Source organism: Monodelphis domestica, chromosome 1, assembly GCF_027887165.1.
Source record: "Monodelphis domestica isolate mMonDom1 chromosome 1, mMonDom1.pri, whole genome shotgun sequence".
Lineage (NCBI taxonomy): Eukaryota > Metazoa > Chordata > Mammalia > Didelphimorphia > Didelphidae > Monodelphis > Monodelphis domestica.
In genome coordinates this window covers 378,501,800-378,529,118 of record NC_077227.1, presented here as the reverse complement: position 1 = coordinate 378,529,118, position 27,319 = coordinate 378,501,800, and the positions used below count along the sequence as shown (strand labels likewise).

The window sequence follows — 27,319 nt, the reverse complement described above, 5'->3', positions numbered from 1 at the left end:
GGTTCAAATCTGGCCTTAGACCCTTCCCAGCTGTGTGACCCTGGGTAAGTCACTTGACCCCCATTGCCTGGCCCTTACCACTCTTTAGCCTTAGAGCCAATGCACAGTATTGACTCCAAGATGGAAGGTAGGGATTAAAAAAAAAGAAAGACAGATATAAAAATACTTCTGGATTTCCCATCTCTGCTCTTTCAGATTCATTGCCTTTCATCTCCTCCTTCCAAAATGTCATGCCCAGCCCTCTGTAGCCAGTTAGGTTAGTAAAAATTATGTTGGCATCTTGTCTTTCTTACTTTTGGACCCTCACACCTTCCTACTCCTAGCAGAGAAGAAGCTTGGCAGCCAGAATCAGCTTGTAGGCTTGGTGAGTCCAGAAACTCTAGAACCTGTCATTGAAAGTCAGAGATCTGAGATGGGTTAAGTATGAGGTCTCTTCTCAGCCACAGGTTAGAAGGATAGTTGCTGGGTAAATCACAGAGCCATGGGATGTGGAAAAAGCCAGTTGGAATTTTCAGGTAGATCCTATTGCTTGGGTTAACCCAGTGAGACCAACAGAGGGCCTGTGAAGAGGGGAGATTCTGATTAGGTCTCAGAGATAGCTCATCAGGACTTGAGGATTAGAAAATTCTTCTCTTGAGGGAGTTAACCTTCATCTAATTCCATCTGGATTATTTAGTTACCTGGAAAGCAGACTCCTTTAACAAGATGCACAGAATCACAGAATGGAAAGGCTGAAAATGAGCTTGGAGAAATCCCTTCGACTTGAACCTCTTATTTTAATTTTCAAAGTAAAGAGACAGTCATTTTTTTGGAGTGTGAAAAGTGTCTACAGTGCCTGCCTTATGCTTGTCGTAGTGGATAGCATAGTAAGTACTTAATTAATGTTCTCTTTCTCCCTCCTTTTCTTCTCTCCCTTATTCCCTTTTTCTCTCCTTTTGCCTCTTTGCTCTATCCCTCCTCTCTTCTCTTCCTACCCTCCTTCCCTCCTGTTCTCTTCCCACTCCCTCTTTCTTTCCCTTCTTCCTTCATGTCTTCCCTTCCTTCCCCCTTTTCTCTTTCCTCTTTTCCTTCTCTTTTTTCTCTTGCTTCCTCTCCTTTCCTTCTGTCTCAACCCTTCAGGCGCCAAGAGCTCCGAGAACTGCGTCTGATCCAGAAGGAGGAGCACCGGAATCAGACCCAGCTGGCTAACAAACACGATCTGCAGCTGGAACAGATGCACAGGCGCTTTGAGCAAGAGATAAATGTGAGTGGAGAAAGGGCTTACTTGCATTCTCCTTCCTTAGGAATAACCCCGCTGAAGAATATAATAGGACAGGCCAGGGCATGAAAGCACCACGTCAGGGTCCTGGAAAACATCAAGCTTTGCAAAGTCTGAAAGAGAGAGAAGGAGGTGGCCACATTAGACCAAAGGTGATCATCTGCAGTGATCCCAGAGCTGTGAGGCATAGAAAATCTCTTCAAATATATTTTTATGCCAGTGTTTCTCCAGCATGTGTGCCACTATTCTTTGTCCCCTTCTCAGCTAATTCCTCTCTCCCTCCTTTCTTCTCTCTTTTCCTCTCCTCCTGTAATAAGGGATTTTTTGAGTGATAAATGATGACTAATGATCAGATCTGCCAATCTCCTCCCTTTTTCCTCCCTGGTTTTCCTCCCTCCTTGTCCCTCCTCCCTTCTTCCCTGCCTTCCAGTTGATCCCTCTGTTGATCTCTCTAAATCAACTCAGGGTGAGTTTTATGATATCTCAAATAAAATATGATTTCTCTTCATTAGGATTAAGTTAGGTGTTTATTGGGGAAGAAGGGAAAGATAAGGAAATGGAAGGAAAGAGGGTTTGGGGGTTTCCGTAAACCCTAGAGTAATTCCTAGGTTGGAGGATGGTGAAATATAGTTCAGATTGAGAAAATGAGTTAACAGTAGAATCTGGAAATGCAGTCACTGTAACACAGCAGAGAAATCGGAAAGCTGGACTTTGTCCTTTTTTCTTTCTGTTCCCAAACCAAGAGACCCCTTTCTGTCTCCAAGGCAAAAGAGACCCTTCTTTCTTTCTGTCTCTAAGGCAAGGAGAGCCAAGATTTCAGTTTGTTCTGATCCTTCTCAACAGTCTTTTCTGGTCCCCATTCTAATTAGAATGTTCTCCTTGAGTGACAGCTCTGGAGGCTGCTTTTCCAGCCTTTTCTGCAGACTTCTTTTTCTCTCCTCCACACCCCTTCACTCTCTTCTATGCTTTCTCCCCTTCTCTCAATTCTCTTCTCTCTCTGTCCCCTGTTCCTCCCTTCCCCTTTCTCTCTCCCTTCCTTCCTCTCTCACCCATGTATATATGAGTGGCATACACATATTTAGTGAATAACTGGGAAATTGAGAACTAATATATTGAGAACTAATGACTTATTTGATAATAGTAAGACTTTCCTCAGGGATATTTGCACTAGGATGGGAAACTCTTGGCAAAAGCTTTCTAGATTGAACAGATCATGCAAGTATAGATTTAGAACTGGAGGCTGACAATGTAATTTTCCAAATAAAAGAAAAGAAGCCCAGAAAAGCCATACAGGTGTAGTAAATAAGAAGCAGAGGTGGGGTTTGAACCGCAGGCCTGTGACTCCAGATAGAAGGCTCTTTCCCCCACACCATTTAACTTCTTGATAGGCAAAAATTGAGTTGATAATCTACTCCCTGTTCAAATCCAGAGGCTTGTTTAGAAAGACCCCTCCTTCTCAGTCTTAGTTCCTACCCCAAGCCCCAGTACCTGGTGCAGATTGTTCCTCCCAGAGATACTTAACCCTTCTTTATGGGCTTCAACTTTGTATGAGGAAGTAAATAAATGAAACCTGTGTTTGCCATCCTGGAAACATTGTTGACTCTCAGGCCTTGCCCTTTCCTGCTGAAAATACTGAAGTCAATGCCAGTCCTCCTCTTTCACCTTCTGGGGCTGATCAGAGGACAGAAGCCAGGAGGGAGGCCAGGAAAGCTGGGACCTGACCTTCTTGTCCTATTAGTGTTTCCCAGAGCAAGGACCAAGACTGGAAACCGGCTCTCAGTCATCATAGTGGTCAAAATGATGTGGGAGAGCTTTGACGTAAAACTCTGGATCTGGCTAGGTCCCCTTGTCAGGAATGACAGACTCCAAAAGTTAGCTTAAAAATAAAAAGAGATTTATTCAAGTTAATAATTCAATGTAAGTTGAATAATTAAGTCAGATGTCTGGGAGGTAAGAGTCAGTAGGATACTAGAGGCTTTTTATACCCCTTGATAACAGGGTCTGCATGACCAGAAGGCAGGGATGGGGTGATTCATGACTGGGATGATTTCTTGGGTTGGGGTGGGGATAAAGGATGTCTGGTTTTGTGTCTGGAGGCACAAGGGGATGATCTGTGGAGTTCCAGGGATGATTAAATGAGGTACCACCCAACACTTATGATGGTGGAACCTGGAGGTACATATTTATGTTAACTGAGGATCTAGGGCAGCTTGGCAAAGACATGGCACAGGTGCAGAGCTGGCACTTGGGGAGCTGCTCCATTCCCCTTCTTCCCAGCACCACCAGAGAACATTTGTTCATGCCCCACTCCTCTGTCCAGCCTCCCAAAACAAGTACTTTCTCCTTCAACTCTCTTCCTTATTCAGGGGCTCATAGACAGCTTGAATTTTCCCTTTGGGCACTCAAACTCTGGAAAAGATTTCCTCAGGAGGATCTAGGCCCTAGATTCTAGGGGAAAGTCCAAGGGGGATATTTCTCTCAGGGATCAGAAAGGAATTTCCTATGTCCTTTTTGACCTGGAACACTTCTGGAGTTTGGGGTGTCCAGAGGGAAACCCCGGGTCCCATGCCAAGAAGAGTCTGGTAAACTTTGGAATTGTCTTTGTCTCCCTCTGCCTAGTCCAAGAAGAAATTCTATGATACTGAGCTGGAAAACCTGGAACGGCAGCAGAAGCAGCAGGTTGAAAAGATGGAGCAGGACCATGCCTTCCGCCGTAGGGAGGAGGCAAAGAGAATCCGGGCAGAGCAGGACCGGGAGTATACCAAGTTTCAGGAGCAGCTCAAGATGAAGAAGAAAGAGGTAGGTTCAGGCCTCCCAGGTACACATGATGGTCTTCAGATTCATGACCTACCTGCTCTCTCCACCTGATGACATTAGACATTCCTCAAGATGGAATCTGAACAGAGAAGGGGACTGTCCTTTGGGTTTTGAATGTTTGTGGGGTTTGAGGTTTAAAGGGGGTGTTCTGGGGAATGGGTTTTGAAGGGTGAAAGGTTCTTAAATCTTAAGCTGTGTGGATAAGATGGGAAGTAATTATTGGTCCGGAAGGGACACATTTGTAGATAGAGCCTGGAGTCAGGGAGATGAGTTAAAATTCAACCTCATGTATATCCTAGCTATGTGATCTTCAGCATCACTTAACCTCCGTTTGCCTCAATTTCCTCAACTATAAAAATGGGGATAACAATAGCATCTACCTCTCAGGGCTGTGGTAAGGATCAAGTGAACCAATATTTGTAGAAAGCATGTAGCACAGTGTCTGGTACATTATCAGTACTCTTATTTTTGCTTATTCACATCCTTTTTTCTTCCCTTCCCTTTAATTCTGCGACATACTGGCCATTAGTTATATTGCTGGGAAGAAGAAAAATAGGTCAGGGTTGTAGAGGCTGTGTGATACTGTGTAAAGACCTTTGGATTTGGAGTTAAGAGGACCTGCATTCAAATCCCACCTCTGTGGCATAAGTAAGTCTTATTGGGGTATATGGGGTGCTCAGGGAGCAGTAATATTTCTGGTATGGAGGGCTTGTTGTGCCCTTTTAGGGCAGCTCTCCAGCCTCTGACCCTCACCTGACACCCAGCTCTCACTTGTGGCTCCCAGTAGCTGCTAGCATGCGGCAGCAGCCACACCCCAGGCAACGGCTTCGACAGGCCGGCTAAACCTTGTGAGGGTAGCCATCGGGTCGTCGTCGACCCCTGGTGAACTAGGGCTTTGCTCACTCAGGATGTGAAGACTGCTTTAACAGAACAGGTGGAGGAAACCAACAAGAAGGTTCAATGGCTGAGAGGGCGACGCAGCAAAGCACTGTGGAGTGCTTAGGGCGTGTTGGAGCACAAAAGACAACACGGCCATCCAATGCAGCTGAGGAAGTCTCCAGGTGTAACGATTTTTCGTGCCACTGGACCCAGGCTTCCAAAGCCGAGAGAGTGGGGCTGTCTCTGTGCATTGACTTTTCCACTTAAATCTTCACGCACAAGTGTCTTTGTGCAGAAAAACGCACGACAATCGTCATCCTTGGTTATCGAAAGACTACTACCATACTACCATTACTTCTCTGGGCCTCCATTTCCTCATTTGTAAAATGAAGGGAGTTGGACTAAATGACTACTTAAAATCCCTCCCGGCTTTTGCTCTGTAGTTCTTATGGATTCTATGCCAGATGATTGTATTGCAGATCTCAATCATGTCCACTTTCCAAAATTTCTATTGTAAAGGATAATTTTATAGTTGTGACTCAAAAATCTAAATTAATTGGTCACCAGGGAAAATCCTAAATAATAAAATATCCAAGTCAGTTGGAAATTATGGTGATTTTAATTAATATAGAGAAAAGGAATTTAAGGAGAAGGAGGGAAGAGGACATAGGATTTCTCCCGCCTGGCCTGTGCCAGGGGGAGTTTTAAAATCTCCGCCTCTAGGTCTCTGAAGAAGATGAGAGGCCTCTAAGGGGATAAAGTTGGAAAGTAAATGAGGTAACTCAGCCAGAAACTCACCACCAAACCGGACAAATAGTTTGTAGCTACACTAAGATGCCGAAAGGCCAACATGCTGCTCTCAGCTAACTCTCCACTGCCAATCAGGGAAAGAGAGTGTCTTCATTGTACAATCAGGAGATAGCTAAATCAAATCTTCTAAAGTACAGTCTGAGTAGGGTGGAGTAATTTAAAGTTCAAAATACCCCCCTGATCATTATTGGGAGACTAGTCTCCCCATTGATCATTTAACATAATCATCTTGTAGTCCTAAAGCACTTCTAACTAAAGATGTATACAATATTCAGTTTCTAAAAGGAATTTACAATAGTTAGATAAAAGAGGGAAATAGAAGAAAGATAGACACAAAACTAATGTTTGCTGGGCACATTGACAAAAACAAATTAGGGGACAGTCCCCTTTGTCATAAAAGTGTACATTTACAATAAATGTTCAATCAAACTTCAGTTCAATCAACCGCACCCAACGTTCATTCTTGATCTTCTTGATGTAGTGTAGATTTTCTGGCATTTTTATGCAAAAGTTCATTCTCTGGATTTAGGAGTTATCAAGCTTCTTCCTTGAAGATCTTTTTTGAACAAAATTCAAAATCTTGGGTTTTTATTAAAATGCAATCTCCCCTGAAGTGGGTGTTAAAAAACATCCAGTTCAGTTCAGGATGCAATGTTGAGTTATGGGGGTGTATGAGTCAAGTATCAAAAGAAGAGAAAAACAAAGAAAAAACACAAGGAAAGGGGAAAAAATGGAAAGAAAAAATTTAAAATAATTCAAAATAGGCCCTTATTTTGGGTTTAATAAATTTCTAACTGGAAGAGGGTGGTGGCGGCTGGAGGGAGCGACTCTCACACTGGCATTGTGGAGGAAGATGCCTCGCAGCTTGTCTTTCCTAAAGAATTTGAAACAGCAGAAAATCTTCTAAATTCAGAAGTCCACATACTTCTAGAGGATCAAAAGTAACAGAATGAAAGTGTGGAGGATGAACAAGAACTTTCAGAGGTTTTTATGAAAACTTTAAATTATACTGCACATTTTAGTCATTTTAAAAGCAGGGAAACCATTGCTAGTGTTTGGAGTTTGTTACTCCAGAAGAAGCTCCATATGTTTGATTTGGCTTGTTTAGCAATCATTTGTCCTGAGACAGCAAAGGAGGCTAAGGCTCTGATTCCAAGCCTAGAGGGTCAATTTGAAGATGAAGAATTGCCACAGATCCCTGATGATATTCACACCAAGAGGAGCTTCCAGTATTAATACCAGGAACCCAGCCCTTCAGTGAAAACAAAAGAGGAGATTTCCCAGAATTCTTCTGCAACTAAGAAGAACTGGAACTCTCTCCAGAGACTATTCAGAAATTTAAATCACAAAAGTTGGTCTAGCCTCCTATGGACAAAGCAATGCAGAGTAATCTTGCATCAACAAGTAATTCAAATTTGAGACCAGCTATGATTCTTAATGACTTTTTGAATATTTGAGATGTGGCAAAGGCCAGGAGTGCCACTTGAATCTTAAAGGGGCTTTGGGATGATTTCCTTTAATTAAGGGTTTCCAAGGGAGGTAGTGGACCAGAGCCTAGGTGCTTGCATTAACCTTTCCATGCCTTCTCTTAAATGGAATTGATTAAGGGGAAAGATTGAGTGGGAGAATATAGCCAGTAAATACTTGTAGCATATTATTGACTACCTTATATCACTGAATTTGGCACTTAATTTATATTCACATTTCTGGTTTGAATTTTAAGCTATTTTGAAATATTAACCTAGATTAGAATATGTAAAAAAAGCAAAAATAAAAAAGAAAGTTGTATCTCATAAATGATGGAAGGCAAAATCAAAGGGAACCTATTACTAAGTGTTTGGAATTCTTAAGGAACAGAAAAAATGAACAGTTTATAATCTTGAAGCACCATGTAGTTAATTTGACCAAGAAATACAGAGGGAAGAAGATGGAGAAAATACTAGCAGTCATAGGGCGTCACTGTATAATCATATGTTCAAAAGAGCCTTGATCTAGGAGGATCAGTTTGGCCCCTGGTATATCCTGAAGGCTGCAAGGTTTTGGAGCAGGAGGGAATTTGTGGGATTTATTCTGACAGCTGCCTTGGGAAAGGGTCCTCTCTGAGTTTAAACTAGTCCTGGATCCTGATTTTAAAGAACATTCAGTATAGAGTTAGTATATATCATAGGGTGGTATCTGGGAAGACCAGAGAATGAGACTTAATTCTGGTTGAGTCATCACAATGAACTAAATTTGGGGCAATTTTCTGGCCCCAATTTAGCATCAATTTATTTATTTATTTATTTATGTTTTTAAAACCCTTACCTTCTGTCTTGGAGTCAATACTGTGTATTGGCTCCAAGGCAGAAGAGTGGTAAGGGCTAGGCAATGGGGGTCAAGTGACTTGCCCAGGGTCACACAGCTGGGAAGTGGCTGAATCCAGATTTGAACCTAGGACCTCCCGTCCCTAGGACTGGTTCTCAATCCACTGAGCTACCCAGCTGCCCCCTTTAGCATCAATTTCTGAAAGGTCATGCAAATATTTTTTGCAATTGTTTCTCCCGTGCAACAAAATCTGTTACTGTAATTTGATCTAATAATAGAAAGAAAGGGGAGGATGAGAAGATTCTATAGTGGATGTCTAGTTAATTATGCAATTCCCAAGAAGTAGACTTACTCTAGGAAATAAAATTATTTTTCAATACAAAAAAAAAAACATTTCTAACTGGCCCTTGTATAGGTCCAATTTAAAGTAGTTTATACCCCACAAGTCTGTAGGACAGAATGCAGTAATATTTCACTTACCCATTTGCAGCCAAGACTACAGGAAGTTGCCATACTATAAGAAGAAAGGGAACTAGAATTTCATTTTGATAGGGAAGCGTCATTCCCTGGTCTGAGTTTTAGTCATTCTCAGGGATATGGGGAGCCAGAATGATAGTCAAACTTTGGTACTTGTCTGAGTACTTCACAAAGAGTGTAGATACAAGGAAGTTCTATGACTTAACATATGTCAAGTGTCACAACCTCGAACCTCACACTAGTTTTTCCTGTATGCTCTTTTTTGGCACTATTCAGGTTAACTCTGTGCTCCTTGTTTTTATCCCATTTCCTAGAATCAGACACAAACATTAATCACAGTCCCATAACATTTATCAATAAATGGCAGATTCCCACAGTTTAAAGCTTTATGGGCATGCATTGATATTATAGTAGGGTTTTGGATTCTAATCCATTCTGCTATTTGTCTATGTTTTATGGGTGAGTTCATCCCATTCACATTCAAAGTTATGATTGTCATTTGTGGACTCCCTGGCATTTTGATAGCCTTCCCTAATTCTAACCTTTTCTTCTTCGGCTCTACCTTTTAGTCCAGTGATTTACTTTGAATCAGTCCCCCTTGTCCCCTCCCTTGATGTTTCCCTTTTTAGTCCCTCCCTTTTTGTTCCCTCCCCCACCCCCTCTCTTTCCCTCCCTTTTTGTTCTCCCTCTCCCCCTCCCCACCTTGGTTTTCCCTTCTCCCTACCCTTGTTGGGTAAGATAGAATTCAAGATCCCAATGGATCTGGATGTTTTCCCCTCTCAGAGTTGATTTCCCTGAGATTAAGGTTTAAGTAAAAAAACTTCCTCTCCTTCTTATAGGAGTTTTCTTCCCCTCCCCTTCCCGTGTGAATCTTTGTGTGAGAAAGATTATTCTATTTGGTCTTTCTTTACTCCCTATTTATACATTACATTTTCCCCACATATTAGTATACATAGATTGATATAAATGTAGTCCTTATAGAAGAGAGTTTGAGTAAAAGAAGAAGATAACATTTTTCCCCTTTCCTTAATATTTACCTTTTCAGGTATTCCTTGCTCTTTGATTTTCGGCATCAAACTTTCCACAGAGCTCTGGTCTTTTCTTTGCAAAAAGTTGGAAATCTTCTATTTTGTTGAATGCCCATACTTTCCCTTGGAAGTATATAGTCAGTTTTGCTGAGTAGTTGATTCTTAGTTGGAGACCCAGCTCTCTTGCCTTTCTGAAGATCATGTTCCATGCCTTATGATCCTTCAGAGTAGAACTTGCAAGGTCTTGTGTGACCCTGATTGGCATTCCTTTATATCTAAATTGTCTTTTTCTGGCTTCCTGTAGGATTTTTTCTTTTGTTTGATAGCTTTGGAATTTGGCAATTACATTCCTGGGAGTTGTCTTTTGGGGGTTTAGTGTAGAAGGTGTTCTGTGAGCTCTATCAGTGGCTGTATTGCCCCCTTGTTCTAGAATCTCTGGGCAATTTTCTTTGATTATATCTTGTATCACCATGTCGAGTTTGGTGTTTATTTCTGGCTTTTCTGGGAGTCCAATTATTCTTAAATTATCTCTTCTCCCTCTATTTTCCAGATCTATCAACTCGTTGGTGAGCACAAGTCCATTACTGTAAACTATGTAGCTATGCTAGGAATAGAAGAAATAATTGTATTTATGTTGGAAACTATGGAGTGTCTATAAAGTGGTTGTTCACAGCCCTCAGATGCCGTACGAATGTATAGAGGTGCTTGCTATCAGGCCTTTTTTTGTTTTTTTAATGGTCAGGATGGACGTGTTGTATTCAGATTTACAAGGGATTATTATTCCCTGTTCAATTAATGAGTTTATTACTGGGGTAATACCCTCAATTGCCTCTTTTGAGAGGGGATACTGAGGAATGGAAGGAGGTGGGCTAGATTTAGTTTTTATCTGCACAGGAATAGCTGATTTAAGTATGCCTACGTCAGAAGAAGATGTGCCCCAAAGAGACTCTGGTATCTCTGCAGGTATTACAAAGGTGGAAGGCTCTTTTGCCTCCTGGCTCTCTGAGAGAAGTACAGGGAGTAATTTTAAAGATTCCTCAGGTACTTCCAATAATAAGGGGCCATCTGGGATGCAAATTATTGTGGCTTGTAGTTTGCATAGTAAATCCCTCCCCAGCAATTTTTTAAAATATATTTTATTTGATCATTTCCAAGCATTATTCGTTAAAGACATAGATCATTTTCTTTTCCTCCCCCCCACCCCCCATAGCCGACGCGTAAGTCCACTGGGCATTAGATGTTTTCTTGATTTGAACCCATTGCTTTGTTGATAGTATTTGCATTAGAGTGTTCATTTAGAATCTCTCCTCTGTCATGTCCCCTCAACCTCTGTATTCAGGCAGTTGCTTTTCCTCGGTGTTTCCACTCCCATAGTTTATCCTTTGCTTATGAATGGTGTTTTTTTCTCCTGGATCCCTGCAAGTTGTTCAGGGACATTACACCGCCACTAATGGAGAAGTCCATTACGTTCGATTATACCACAGTGTATTAGTCTCTGTGTACAATGTTCTCCTGGTTCTGCTCCTCTCGCTCTGCATCACTTCCTGGAGGTTGTTCCAGTCTCCATGGAACTCCTCCACTTTATTATTCCTTTTAGCACAATAGTATTCCATCACCAACATATACCACAATTTGCTCAGCCATTCCCCAATTGATGGGCATCCCCTCGTTTTCCAGTTTTTGGCCACCACAAAGAGCGCAGCTATGAATATTTTTGTACAAGTCTTTTTGTCCATTATCTCTGGGGTACAGACCCAGCAGTGCTATGGCTGGGTCAAAGGGTAGATATTCTTTTGTCGCCCTTTGCCTCCCCAGCAATTTTATTGGGGATCCAGACATTAAAAGAAAAGAATGTTTAACAGTTAGGGGTCCCATGCATACCATGCAAGGAGAAAGTTTTGGGACCTTTAAAGGTTTTCCTGATACACCTACTACATTTAGAGAGCCAATAGAGTCACATTTTGCATCTGGTTTGCTTACCAAAACTGACCTAGATTCCCCAGTGTCCAAAAGAGAATCATAGTATGAATTTCTCACCTTTAAAGTGACATGAGGTTCCTTACTATGCGGGGTGGAGGGGCGGGGCATGTATAGGGATTACTGGCATTAAAATATCAGGGTCTGGAAAATCAAAGGTTTCACTCTTTGATTCCAAGGCCCTCACCCTGCCCACCTCACACCTTCATGAAGGTGCTTGGGCAGTTTTCTGAGATCCCCCATGCTGATGGGGATTTTTGCCCAGAGTATAGCGTGGATGAGTTCTATTTTTTATATATTGTTGTTGGGCATTGTTTTGGATATTATCATTTTCCTCATTTGGAGCACTGTCATTATTTTGATTGGCATTACTTTCCTATAGTCATTATAGTTATTTCTATCAGTTCTACAGTTGTGTTTTCTATGATCATTATCATAGTCATTTCCATAGTTATTATTTCTAAAGCTGTTATTATTACTTTTTTACCACAGCCAGCTCCTACAGACCGTCGTTGCATGGCCTCTCTTCCCATAGAAAAGGCATGTAAATGATTTATCTGTGGATTACTGCAAAGGGGCTATGGTCTCTCCCTTATTTTTTAATTGTCCCTGTAACATTTCAATTTCTTTCTTTAAATCTTCCACTGACGTATTATGTTCCTCAGGTCTTTTTACACGACCCTTATAAACATAGGCTGCAACTCTCCTCAATTCTTCGAGGTCCATAGAGTCCCAGTTAGGACAGATACTTTTAAAGTAGCCTTTTACCACTGAACAACAATTCTCAACGAATTGCCTACATATTTGCCTAATGTCCCTTTCTCTGGATAAATCAAGGTCCCTGTATGTATTTCCTATGTCAGTAAGTCTGTCCATAATGTGGGAAGGTCTCATCAATTTCTTGTTGGGTTCTTTCAAATTTTGACCTTTTTTTTTGACATTTTGACATTTTTTGACATTTGACATTTGACAAATTTTGACATTTTTCAGGTCTATCAGAGCAAGCTCTCATGGCTGTCAATAATGCTTCTCTGGCCTGGTTTAGTTTTGTGTGATCTAGTTCAACATTGGGCTTCCAATGTGGATCTTCAGTTGGTCATTAGTTTGCTCTTCTACCTCTCTTCAGATTAGCCAGAGAGATGACATTATTTTTCTCTCTCTTTTTCAGAAATTTTTCTAATAAATTTTCAACATCCATCCAAGTGGGGTAAAAAGTTCTGAATATGTTCTCCAATCTTTTTTTTTTAAACCCTTACCTTCTGCCTTTGACTCCAAGGCAGAAGAGTGGTAAGGCCTAGGCAATGAGGGTCAAGTGACTTGCCCAGGGTCACACAGCTGGGAAGTGTCTGAGGCCAGATTTGAACCTAGGATCTCCCGTCTGTAGGCCTGGCTTTGAATCCACTGAGCCACCCAGCTTCTCCCTCTCCAATTTTTTATAATTAATATTGGTTTTTCCTCAAATGATGGAAGATCTTCCTTGAATTTATTTAAATCTTCAGGGTTAAAAGGTGAATGGTGTCTTATAGATATCAAGTTCCCATCTTTATTAAAAGTGGGTACTTCCCTTAAAGGAAATAAACTATCTGAATTATTTGGTGCTCCTGTTTCTGTTTCTAAGCTTCTTGCTCCATTCTCAATGGGGTAGGGGTGAGAAAGGGAAGGGTTGGTCACACTGAGAGGGAGGGTTTGTTGTTGTCCCATAGTGCCAGAAGGATCAGAGGTAGGAAGGGTATGGGAATTGAATTGGGCAGGGTGAGAAGGAGGGGGACCAAGGAAGAAGGGTCAGTAGCTCGGGGAAAGGCTACATAGGGCTTAGGGTAGGAGGCATGAGTAGGGTGTGAACTTAAGTGTGAACTTGGGGTGGAGGGGGTGGGGTGGGAAGCATGGGAAGGGTGTGAACTTAGATGTGAACTTATGGTGGAGGAATTAGGGTGATCAGTATGGGTCAGGGGAGGAATGGGTTGGGTAGTAGTAAGTTGGGTGTGGGAGGGACACATTTGTGAACTAGAGCCATATAGTCCAGAGCAGGGTAAGACAGAGATTCTGATAATGAGGAAGTATGGAGAGATAAGTCACTTTTATTCTGGGATATTATTGAGTCCCTTTTAATCCTTTTCATAAAAGCTATGAGTTCCCCCAAATTTTCCTCTATGAACTCAAGCCGATTATTTAGTTCTTCATTGTGTTGAATATTAGAAGGAATAATTGTTTGGTTTGGCTCGGAAATATGTTTTCCAAGGAGATACAATATTACAGCTACAACAATTAAAATCCCAAGGGGGTGTGGTATGTCGATTAGACTTTGCCATAAGATTAGACTTTGCAATAAGTTTCATGGGATGAGCCATTTTAGAGAGACAAGTGTTATGTGGTAAAAATCAACTAACCCTCACTCTGTAAGGGACAACAGAATGTCCCTCAACAAAATGTTCTGGGCAAGGACCCAGACATTACAGGACCCCTGCAAGGTCCCAGACATTACAGGACCCCTGAAGTATACTAGTAGTCATGTAGTCACTTGCCCTTCATGTCTCTGCCTGTCTGCCTGATTTCATTCACCGTTATGTTAACTTGATTAACTTTATTAACAGAATGCTCTTTCATGTAACTTAACTATGATCATACCCTATATAAACACTAGTCAGACTCTGCTTTGGGGGAACTCACCTGGCTGAGTTACCCCTAGTGCGCTAGTAATAAACTTCCCTTTGCCTGATTTACATTGTCTTCATGTGCTCCTTTGGGTGATCTATTCTCTGACCCTAACACAAAGAATAATATATTTACAAGTTTGGTCAGGGAGCTGATTAGCCAGTTGTTAAGTAAGTTGTGAACTGGCTGTAACCACATATCTCTAAAGTAAACATGTGGGGAGCAGGACAAGGCCAAAACTTTCTCCAGATTTCATAACTAAACAGTTTCCCCAGTCCTGCCACATTTGGTTTAAAAAAAAAAAGAAGAAAAACAGCTGTATTTTATCTAATTTAAGGAGAGAGGCTAAAAAAATCCAAATTTAATTACCTCTACAGCTGATCAAAATAAGCTATTAAAAGCTGAACTTAGGGATAGTCACAGTAAAGAAAAAGTTTAGGAAAGCTAAGAAGATTGAGGGTACTTTGTCAGAACCAACGTGGTCAGCCAAAACTGTAAAGAATAATTTTATAGTTGTGACTTAAAAATCTAAATTAATTGGTTGCCAGGGAAAATCCCAAATAATAAAATACCCAAGTCTGTTGAAAATTATGGTGATTTTAATTAATATAGAGAAAAGGAATTTGAGGAGAATGAGGGAAGAGGATATAGGATTTCTCCCGCCTGGCCTGTGCCAAGTGGAGTTTTAAAATCTCCACCTCTAGGTCTCTGAAGAAGATGAGAGACTTCTAAGGGGATAAAGTTGGAAAATAAATGAGGAAACTCAGCCAGAAACTCACCACCAAACTGGACAAATAGCTTGTAGCCACACTAAGATGCCGAAAGTCCAGCATGCTGCTCTCAGCTAACTCTCCACTGCCAATCAGGGAAAAAGTGTGTCTTCATTGTTACAAAGTTCACACTATCCTAAAGAATGTATGGGCAACAGGGATGCATCCCAGATAGCAGTTGATTCATTCTGTTAACGCAAATTCTTCTCAAACTTTTTTCCTTACTAGTGATAATCTGGGGAATCCCTCTGACTATCCCATGTTCCACAAGACCCCAGCTCTTTCACAATTAGGTAGGTGGGGACTTCCAGGTAATCATGGCTGCAATCTAGACGCCACACGCTTCCTCTCCCCGGCACTGAACGAAATAGACTACATCAAAGGAGCATAAAATCACCTTTGGAGGAACAGAAGGACTCCCCAGTACCCCACAGAGGCAAAGGTACATGGGGCTTGAACATTTCCACACTAAAATAAGAAGGAAAAGCTTGCACAGAAAAGTGAACTGAGCCGCCCTTCCCCCACCCCACCTCCCCCACTAAACCAGAGTGAGCTACCTGAGTGCTCACTGGGACAGCGAGTGAGTGGGGAACGTCTCTGTCTGGGGGGGGGCACTCCAGAGTCCTTGGGATCTGGGGACTGCCAGGATAAAACGTCTCAGGGCAGTTTCACTGGAAAATCCAGCGGAGCTGTACTTGGGGCGGGCTGCGCTGAACATCTCCGAGGAGCTAAACAACAGGGGCGGACCACACCTGGATTATCTGGGCGGAGCTGAACACCTGGGCACTGTGGCTGTGATCAGGGACCCAGCACTCTAAGAAACCTCGGAGGCTGGGAAGAACTAGTCGGAAGCAACCTAAATTCACAGAAAAACCACCCATATAACCCAGATCCCAGACCAAAAAGGAAAGGGGAATAAAACCACCAAAGGGATGGCTCACATGGCCCAAAATCAAGCCTCCAGGAAGAAAGGAAAAAAAGTGACTATTGAAAACTTTTATGGTGGAAGTACCCAAGGAAAAGAGGAGAATGAGGAGGAAATCCAAAAAAATTCAGAACACGCCTCCCAAAATGGAAACTATCAACAAGCTCTGGAAGATCTCAAACTGGAACTTATCCAAAAGATGGAAACCTGGAAAGAAAAATGGGAGAAAGAGATCAGCTGTCTGACAGATAAGAATGCTCAATTGGAAAAAGAACTCGAAGCATCCAATAGAAGGGCAGACAAGGCTGAAAAGCAAAACCAGTCCCTAACGACCAGAATTAAGAAACTCGAAGAAAGCGAGATGATAAAACAGCAAGAATCAATAAAGCAAACACAAAAAATTAATGAATTAGAAGAAAACATAAAATATCTCACTGAGAAGGTCACCGATCTCGAAAACAGAGGGAGAAGAGAAAACCTCTGAATTATCAGTCTCCCAGAAAAACCAGAGGTAAACAACAAACTCGATATTATTCTACAGGAGATTATAAAAGAAAATTGCCCTCACGTTCTGGAGCAAGGGGGCAAAATAGAAATAGAAAGGATCCATAGAACACCTTCTATACTAAATCCCCAAAAGACAACCCCTAGGAATGTAATTGCCAAATTCAAGAGCTTCCAAGTAAAGGAGAAAATCCTACAAGAAGCCAAGAAGAAGAGCTTCAGATATAGGGGGGCTCCCATAAGGATCACACACGACTTAGCGGCTAACACACTAAGAGACCGCAAAGCATGGAACATGATATTTAGAAAGGCAAGAGAGCTGGGTCTCCAACCAAGAATCAACTACCCAGCAAAACTGACTATATACTTCCAGGGGAAAGTATGGGCATTCAACAAAATAGAAGATTTCCAAGCATTTGCTAAGAAAAGACCAGAGCTCTGTGGAAAGTTTGATATCCAAGCACAGAAAGCAAGAGAAACATGAAAAGGTAAATATGAAAGAAAGGGAAAAGGAGATAAATCTTATCTTTTTCTTTAAGTCAAACTCTCTTCTATAAGGACTACATTTACATCAAATTATATATATTAATATGTGGGGAAAATGTTTCGTGTAACTCTCATAAATTGTATCATCATAAGAGTAGTTAGAAGAAACATTCATAGGGAAAGATTGGGGCATTAAGAAGATTTGGGGAAAGTTGGGGCAAAGAAAGGAAAAGGGAGGGGGGAACGGCGATAATACTAAGATTAACTTCAAGAAATAGGGGGGGAATCAATAGAATAAACTTTCCCATATAAAGATACACATGGGAAGGGGAGGGGAAGAACTCTCATATGAGAAGGAGAGGAAGAGAGCATGAAGTGGAATTACTTAAACCTTACTCTCAGTGAAATCAAATCTGAGAGGGAAGAACATCTAGATCCAGTGGGATCCTGAATTCTATCTTATCCATTAGGGCAAGAAAGAAAGGAAACTCAAGGAGGGGGAGGGGGGAGGGAGTACAAAAAGGGAGGGAAGGAGAGGGGGGAGGGGAAGGGAGCATAAAAAGGGAGGGGCTAGAAAGGGAAGCATCTCAAGGGAGGGGACTAGGGGGACTGACCTAAAGTAAATCACTGGTTCAAAAGGAGACAGCTAAAGAAGAAAGGTCAGAACTAGGGGAAGATATCAAAATGCCAGCGAATCCACAAATAACAATCATAACTTTGAACCTGAATGGGATGAACTCACCCATAAAACGTAGACAAATAGCAGATTGGATTAGAACCCAAACCCCTACCATATGTTGTCTTCAAGAAACACATATGAGACGGGTTGACACTCACAAGGTTAGAATTAAAGGTTGGAGTAAGACCTTTTGGGCCTCAACTGATAGAAAGAAGGCAGGAGTTGCAATCATGATATCTGACAAAGCCAAAGTACAAATAGACCAGATCAAAAGGGATAGGGAAGGTAAATATATTCTGCTAAAAGGAAGTATAGACAATGAGGAAATATCACTAATCAACATGTATGCACCAAATGGTATAGCATCCAAATTTTTAATAGAGAAACTAGGAGAATTGAAGGAGGAAATAGACAGTAAAACCATATTAGTGGGAGACTTGAACCAACCACTATCAAATTTAGATAAATCAAACCAAAAAAAAATAAGAAAGAGGTAAAAGAGGTGAATGAAATCTTAGAAAAATTAGAGTTAATAGACATATGGAGAAAAATAAATAGGGACAAAAAAGAATACACCTTCTTTTCAGCACCACATGGCACATTCACAAAAATAGATCATACACTAGGTCACAGAAACATGGCACTCAAATGCAGAAAAGCAGAAATATTAACTGCAGCCTTTTCAGATCACAAGGCAATTAAAATATTGATCGGCAAGGGTACATGGAGACCCAAATCAAAAATTAATTGGAAATTAAATAACATGATACTCCAAAATCAGATAGTGAGAGAAGAAATCATAGAAACAATTAACAGTTTCGTTGAAGAAAATGACAACGGCGAAACATCCTTTCAAACCTTATGGGATGCAGCCAAGGCAGTACTTAGAGTAAAATTCATATCCCTGCGTGCATATATTAACAAATTAGGGAGGACAGAGACCAAGGAATTGGAAATGCAAATCAAAAAACTTGAGAATGAACAAATTAAAACCCCCCAGAAGAAAACCATACTAGAGATCCTAAAAATTAAGGGAGAAATTAACAAAATAGAAAGTGACAGAACTATTAAGCTAATAAACAAGACTAGAAGCTGGTACTTTGAAAAAACAGACAAAATAGACAAAGTACTGGTTAATTTAATTAAAAAAAGGAAAGAAGAAAGGCAAATTAACAGCATCAAGGATGAGAAGGGAGATCTCACCTCCAATGAAGAGGAAATTAAGGCAATCATTAAAAACTACTTTGCCCAACTATATGGCAATAAATATACCAACCTAGGTGATATGGATGAATATTTACAAAAATATAAATTGCCTAGACTAACAGAAGAAGAAATAGTTTTCTTAAATAATCCCATATCAGAAAAAGAAATCCAACAGGCCATCACAGAACTTCCTAAGAAAAAATCCCCAGGGCCTGATGGATTCACCAGCGAATCCTATCAAACATTCAGAGAACAGTTAATCCCAATACTATACAAACTATTTGACATAATAAGCAAAGAGGGAGTTCTACCAAACTCCTTTTATGACACAAGCATGGTACTGATTCCAAAACTAGGCAGGCCAAAAACAGAGAAAGAAAATTATAGACCAATCTCCCTAATGAATATAGATGCAAAAATCTTAAATAGGATACTAGCAAAAAGACCCCAGCAAGTGATTAGAAGGGTCATCCACCATGATCAAGTAGGATTTATACCAGGGATGCAGGGCTGGTTCAACATTAGGAAAACTATCCACATAATTGACCACATCAACAAGCAAACCAACAAGAACCACATGATTATCTCAATAGATGCAGAAAAAGCCTTTGATAAAATACAACACCCATTCCTACTAAAAACACTAGAAAGCATAGGAATAGAAGGGTAATTACTAAAAATAATAAACAGTATATATCTAAAGCCATCAGCTAATATCATCTGCAATGGGGATAAACTAAATCCGTTCCCATTAAGATCAGGAGTGAAACAAGGATGCCCATTATCACCTCTATTATTTGACATTGTATTAGAAACACTAGCAGTAGCAATTAGAGAAGAAAAAGAAATTGAAGGCATCAAAATAGGCAAGGAGGAGACCAAATTATCGCTCTTTGCAGATGACATGATGGTCTACTTAAAGAATCCTAGAGATTCAACCAAAAAGCTAATTCAAATAATCAACAACTTTAGCAAAGTTGCAGGATACAAAATAAACTCACGTAAGTCATCAGCATTTCTATATAATTCCAACACAGCTCAGCAGCAAGAACTAGAAAGAAAAATCCCATTCAAAATTAGCCTAGACAAAATAAAATACTTAGGAATCTATCTCCCGAGACAAACACAGGATCTATATGAACACAACTACAAAACACTTTCCACACAACTAAAACTAGACTTGAACAATTGGAAGAACATTAACTGCTCATGGGTAGGACGAGCCAATATAATAAAAATGACCATCCTACCCAAACTCATCTATCTATTTAGTGCCATACCCATGGAACTTCCAAAAATTTTTTTTACTGATTTAGAAAAAACCATAACAAAGTTCATTTGGAAGAACAAAAGATCAAGGATATCCAGGGAAATAATGAAAAAAAATACAAAGGAAGGGGGTCTTGCAGTCCCAGATCTCAGACTATATTACAAAGCAGCGGTCATCAAAACAATTTGGTACTGGCTAAGAGACAGAAAGGAGGATCAGTGGAATAGACTGGGGGCAAGCAACCTCAGCAAGACAGTATATGACAAACCCAAAGATCCCAGCTTTTGGGACAAAAATCCACTATTTCATAAAAACTGCTGGGAAAATTGGAGGACAGTGTGGGAAAGATTAGGCTTAGATCAACACCTCACACCCTACACCAAGATAAACTCAGAATGGGTGAATGACTTGAACATAAAGAAGGAAACTATAAGAAAATTAGGCGAACACAGAATAGTATACATGTCAGACCTTTGGGAAGGGAAATACTTCAAAACCAAGCAAGAATTAGAAAGAGTTACAAAATGCAAAATAAATAATCTGGATTACATCAAATTGAAAAGTTTTTGTACAAACAAAACCAATGTAACCAAAATCAGAAGGGTAGCAACAAATTGGGAAACAATCTTCATAAAAACCTCTGACAAAGGTTTAATTACTCAAATTTATAAAGAACTAAATCAATTGTACAAAAAATCAAGCCATTCTCCAATTGACAAATGGGCAAGAGACATGAACAGGCAGTTCTCAGCCAAAGAAATCAAAACTATTAATAAGCACATGAAAAAGTGCTCTACATCTCTTATAATCAGAGAGATGCAAATCAAAACAACTCTGAGGTATCACCTCACACCTAGCAGATTGGCTAACATGAAAGCTATGGAAAGTAATGAATACTGGAGGGGATGTGGCAAAGTGGGGACATTAATTCATTGCTGGTGGAGTTGTGAATTGATCCAACCATTCTGGAGGGCAATTTGGAACTATGTCCAAAGGGCGATAAAAGACTGTCTGCCCTTTGATCCAGCCATAGCACTGCTGGGCTTGTACCCCAAAGAGATAATGGACAAAAAGACTTGTACAAGAATATTCATAGCTGTGCTCTTTGTGGTGGCCAAAAATTGGAAAATGAGGGGATGCCCATCAATTGGGGAATGGCTGAACAAATTGTGGTATATGTTGGTGATGGAATACTATTGTGCTAAAAGGAATAATAAAGTGGAGGAATTCCATGGAGACTGGAACAACCTCCAGGAAGTGATGCAGAGCGAAATTAGCAGAACCAGGAAAACATTATACACAGAGACTGATACATTGTGGTACAATCGAAGGTGATGGACTTCTCCATTAGTATCAATGCAATTTCCCTGAACAATCTGCAGGGATCTAAAAAAAATACTACCCACAAGCAGAGGATAAACTGTGGGAGTAAAAACACTGATGAAAAGCAACTGCTTCACTACAGGGTTGGAGGAGATAAGACTGAGGAGAGACTCTAAATGAACACTATAATGCAAACTCCAACAACAGGAAAATGGGTTCGAGTCAAGAACACATGTGATAACCAGTGGAATCATGCGTCAGCTATGGGAGAGGGAAAGGTGGTGGGAGGGGGGGCGGGGAGGAAAAGAAAACGATCTTTGTTTCCAATGAATAATGTATGAAAATGACCAAATAAAATAATGTTTAAATAAAAAAAAAACAATTAGGTAGGTGGAACAAACTGGAGGGGTTACCCAGTATGGACACTCCTTCAAAAGCAAAGAAAGTCAACAAGTATAATAATATATACAACTCCTTCATGGTGCCTCCTTTCAGATTTTAGAGCAGGGATTCTTAATCCAAGGTCCATAGACTGCTTGGATAGATTTCACAGGGTCTGGAAATCTGAGTGGGAAAAACAAATTACATCTCTATTTTTACTAGCCTCTAGCTTAAATTGAGCATTTTCTTCCATGATAAATGTAGGCAGCAAAATAGTATTTGGAAAAAAGACCACAGTCTTTCCTAGAGCGCCAAAGAGGTCTATGACATTAAAAGTTAAGAACTCATGTTTTAGGAAATTTCTGTTTGATTCTCAAGTAGACCAAGGAAACCATGTCTTTCAATCTAGAAGAAAGAAAGCCAGTCACTTTCTGAGCCAGCTGTCTGAGGGTGAGATAACGCAAGAGAGTCAAAGGAGAATAAGCTCCAGTGGCTCCTCTAATGTCTACGGTCAAAGATAAACTCCTCTATATGGCCTTCATTAGCCCCTTGCCACTTGTTCCCTTCCTCCTGTCTTCTTACACTTCCTTCCATGTGATCTAGCCACACTGGCCTCTTTTGTGTTCCTCACAGACTTCACTCCATCTCTGGCTTCCTGTGCTCTTTTGCTGGTGGTTCCCCATAAGTGAAATGCTCTCCCTCCTTGGATCCAACTTCTGGTTCTTCCAGCTTCTTTGACTTCCATCATGGCTCAGCCAAAACTCTACCCTCTTCTTCCTCTTTTTAAAAAACTCACCTTCCATCATAAAATCAATACTATATATTGGTTCCAAGGTATAAGAGGAAGGACTAGGCCATTGGGGTTAAGAGACTTGCCAGGATCACACAGCTAGGAAATATCTGAGGCCAGATTTGCATCCAGGACCTCCTATCTCTAGGTCTGCTCTAAATCCAGTGAGCTACCTAGCTAACTCTCAAACCCTACCTTCTTTAAATAGGCCCTCCCTGACTCCCCTCCTAGTGGATTCTTTCTCTCAGATATTACTTCCAATATATCCTGTATATACCTTATATATATATGGTTGTTTTCATGTTGTCTTCCTGTTAGAATATGAGCTCCTAGAGGCCAGGGGCTGTTTTTAACCTTCTTTTGTCCCTAGCAGAGCCTGGTACACAGTAAATGCTTAAATAAATGTTTGCCATCTTTACTTGGGGACAGATGGCCACCAGGTATTCTAGCTCTGTTTTGCCTGAATGCCCATCCACATGGATAAGGAGACCAAGGTCGAGTGGCTCCTGAGATCACACTGATAGCAAATAGCCGAAGCAGGATTTGAACCCAGGTCCTTTGAATCCTGATCCTTTTTTTTTTTCACCAGTTCTGCCATCCTGTCTCCATTACTCTGTGGGGTTTTTTAGGCCAGTATGAAGCCCCATGTTGACATTTCTGTTCTCAGTTTTAGAGATTATTTATTTGCTTGCTGGCATCTGTCTTCTCTACAGTTTGCTGATGAAAGTGGTGTTGGATTTTGGCCTTGATCCGTTGGGCTTGCCTTTGCTCTTCTTGGTTCCCAAGGCTAGTCGTTGGTGCTTAAATACACTTTCTGATCTGCTAACTACCTCCCTCCTATGAGTTGTTAAGTCATAATTAATTTGAGACTAGACATACACAGCCATAGTATTTATAAAATGGGAGTAAGGAAGAAGAAACTCCTCTCCAAACTCCAAATAGAAGAGGAAGTCTGCATCCTCCTGAGGTTTCCCCTGGGAAAGAAAGATTAGGCCCTGGGGCTCTTGAGCCATTGTCGTGGAACTCTCCAGCTGGCTAGAGCAAAGGTTCAGAGGAGGCTTTTCCTTTTGGTCCTTCTCTCATATCCCCTAATCTCAGTATCCTGCTGTTGTCAGTTCCTCAGCCCACATCCTGCTGCTTTCTGGCAGCCCCACATGCCCCTTTCCCCCAGGATTGGTCCCCAGAGCCCAGCAACATGGGATTTTGGGACAGGGAAGGAGTTAGGGTAGTTTACTCTGTGGGGAGAGAATGGCCTGCTGTGTTTGGTACTGGGTGTAAGGCCTTTGATTTAGATACTCAGGTAGAAACAGACAATGGACTTTGAGTTTTGTAGGGGAGACCATGATCTTTGTACTCGTCATTGGATTTAGGGCCTTAAATTTAAATGCACAAGTAGAACCGTGCAGATATTTTGAAGTTTCCTCATGGAGGGGGACCCTGAGGTTCATCCTATTTGGTATTGGGTTTAGGGCCCACCTCCCACTCTACTCCATATACAGCCTTGGCCAAGCCCTTTAAATACTCTGGGCTTCAGGTTTCCTCATCTGTAAAATAAGATATTGGACTCGAAGAGTCTCCGATGTCTCTTCCAGATTTAGTTCTAGGATCCAGAAATCATTGTCCTGCCATGAGCATGGCTGTTGGAGTCTGTTATAGGAACAAACTAAGTTCATGTTCAGAAGAATTCACAAGGTCAATGCTTAGAGCTAGAACCTGAGATCTACTAGATCCAACTCTTAAAAAGAGAGAACTAAAGAGCAGATAGATTGAATTATCCACAATCATTCAGGTTACAAGTGGCAAAGCTGGAATTTGAACCCAGGACCACTGGCTCCAAAGTCAGTTCTTTTTCCTAGTGCCTCACATATGCCTTGAGCTTCAGTCTCCTTGTATGTTAAAATGTGCATGCTTGGGTGGGTGGGGGTAGGGGACACTGCATGATCTTGAAGGTCTTTTTCATCTCTAACTCCTATGATCCTATTAAGTGATCTTTAAGGTCACACAGGATCAGACAGTATCACTTATCACCATTATGGACACCCTTCTCCTCCTTACTCATGCCCACTAAAATTCCTTTCCTGGTTCCGTTATATTTCCCATTAATTCATTTGGATAGAGTCCAGTGCTCATGAGAACTGATCCAGGTATGCTTGGGCTGTCCTATGGCTACAGGCTGCTGTGCCTAGAACCATGGTTATGGGGTGTGACAAGGAAATCACTTTAAAAGACTGATATATATTAATTTAAGGTCGCCAAGGAATTCAGCTATGTAATTCCTAAATGAAAACTCAAGTCAGTAGTCAACCTTTTATGGAGTTTAATTACAAACAGGAGGAAGAAAGGTATTAGAGATAAAGAGAGAGAGGGAGAGAGAAAGGGGAGAGAATGGAATAGGGCTTAAATACCCCCTCTGTTTAGGCTGGGCCAAAGGCCCAAGCCCTTAGATAGCTGAGGCAAAGGAAAAAGATCAGTCCCTATCACTCACGTGACCAAAATGGAGAAACAGTCTCAGGGGCCTCCACCTCCAGCTTCCTTCAGAGCAAGCTTCTCAGAGCACCTCTCCAACCAACCCACTAGTCCTTAGACCCCGCTATCTTTAAGGAAACCATCCAAGTTCCCTCCCCTCAGTTCTCACATCTACCAATCACTGTCCATGTCTTCCCTGTGCCAATGGTGGCTCTAGCTTAACCCAGGACCGCCCAGAGGCTTTGCACATGTCTGTTGAAGGTCATATTCTCAAATAATTAAATCTTGATCCTTTGCTACAGCCCTTCCTAAATCCTGTTACCCTGAGTAGGGTAGAGATTGGAATAATTAAATTTTGATCTATGCTGCAGCCCTTCCTAAATCCTGTTACCCTGAGTAGGGTGGAGATTGGAATAATTAAATTTTGATCTATGCTGCAGCCCTTTCCATTGTTCAGCAAAAGGTTTCTGTCCTAAAGTAATATTAAGAAGGGAGGAGGAGGAACCTCCCTTGCCAATGGGGTTCACATTCCAATGGTGAAAATTCCAACATTCACAAGTCTAAGAAATTTTAAGGTTTACAGGGGTTAACTGAGGCAGGTAAAACCTAGATAATCAGTAAGAGTATAGTATCTGTCTGCTTCTACATGTCAGCCTCAGCCAGCCATCTTACAGACTTAGGTTGTGGGTGGTTCCTAGTGGAATTAGGTAAGATGACTTAGTACCAATTCATTACTTCTCCAAGAAAATGAAAACCCTCACCTACTGATGGACCAGTCATGTTATTTGTTTTTTTAAACCCTTACTTTCCATCTTCGAATCAATACTGTGTATTGGTTCCAAGGCAGAAGAATGGTAAGGGCTAGGCAATGGGGGTTAAGTGACTTGCCCAAGTGTCTAAGGCCAAAATAGAACCCAGGACCTCCCTGCTTCAGTCCTGGCTCTCATCCACCAAGCCACCTAGCAATCCCCTGTAATACTGGTTTTTTGATTGACTGACCCAACCTTACACTGTTCTAAAAAACTGGAGACAGCAAAAACCTTCATAAAGGGGATAAGGAAAGCCATCTCGGCATTTGGACAAGTCTCCTGGTGGTTTGTTACTTAGCAATAATCTGTCGAGGGAATGAGGTGCTGCATGGTACCAGTGAGAACACCCACCTTAACGTCAGGTAAGCTCTGCCTTCAAACCTGGCTTAGACATTTCCCGAAATGATTGTGTGATCATGAACAAGTTCCTTAATCTCTCTGAGTCATGACTTCCTCATCTGAAAAATGGGGATAATAGTGCTTGCAGTGTCCACTTCCCAGGGCTATCGTGATAAGACTTTCAGCTACAGAGCAGTTGCTGGTCTGCTTCAGAAAAGGGAGTTTCCTGACCTAAAATAGATTTCCTTAGGGAAGTGGACAAGACTCTTCAGCCTGGTTTATCTTCCTGAAGATCGACATTGTCTTTCCTGCAGGTGAAGAATGAGGTGGAGAAACTACCTCGACAGCAACGGAAAGAGAGCATGAGGCAGAAGATGGAGGAACATACCCAGCAAAAACAGCTTTTGGTAAGTGGGGCCAATATAAGGTCAAAATCACACACACCTCATGGTTCTAATTCAGGGTCTCTGGTTCTGAGCCCCAGCACCTGGTAATTCTACATTTTGGAGAACTGAGGCAGGGCTAGTGCACGGTTACTTTGAAAAAACAATGGTAATGAGCTCATGAAAGATTAATTCATGAAGACAGATCCCTGATGTTTTATTTGGGGGAGGAGTACTTCCCTCACCATTGAGGCTGATGCCAGAGAGAGCAGCCATGCTCCTCAGCAGCTATCTCTCCATGCCCAAGGCAGAGACAAAATGCTGGGCTGAATAGCCAAAGAGTGACTGAGTTCGTGGCTATTTCTAGGTATGATGTGCAAGTTGATGACAAAAATGTCTGATTTCCTTTTTTATCCTTGCAGGACAAAGAGTTTGTGGCTAAACAGAAGGGAGGCTTGGAGTTAGCTATGAAAATGATCACAGCTGAAAATAGAAGGGAGATCTGTGACAAAGAACGGGAATGTCTGAATAAGAAGCAAGAGCTTCTTCGAGGCGGGTAGAAAAGGAAAATGTCCTGGTTCAGGTCGTACTTACCCCAGTAGCACAGGAAGTAGGCTCAAGAGGAAAGAACCACCAAGTTCTGATCATCTGGATTTCTTACTTTGGCAAAGCATGAAAACCTAATCGGGGCTATTTGCAAAAAGGAGAATTTTGTCAATGGTGAGGGAGCAGTAATCACATACAGTACCCTGTCAATCTGGCACTGAGAGGGGCATTCCAATGGAG

General features: G+C 41.3%; 1 protein-coding gene across 1 annotated transcript; it reads left to right on the top strand.

Moving 5' to 3' along the window:
• LOC100031186 (serine/threonine-protein kinase 10-like) lies at nt 1–27,319 on the top strand. The gene is made up of 4 exons (XM_007474012.3): nt 1–1,243; nt 3,878–4,057; nt 26,465–26,557; nt 26,956–27,319. The coding sequence occupies exons 1-4, from the start codon at nt 1,028–1,030 to the stop codon at nt 27,091–27,093; spliced, it is 627 nt and encodes a 208-aa protein (XP_007474074.2). The 5' UTR covers nt 1–1,027; the 3' UTR covers nt 27,094–27,319.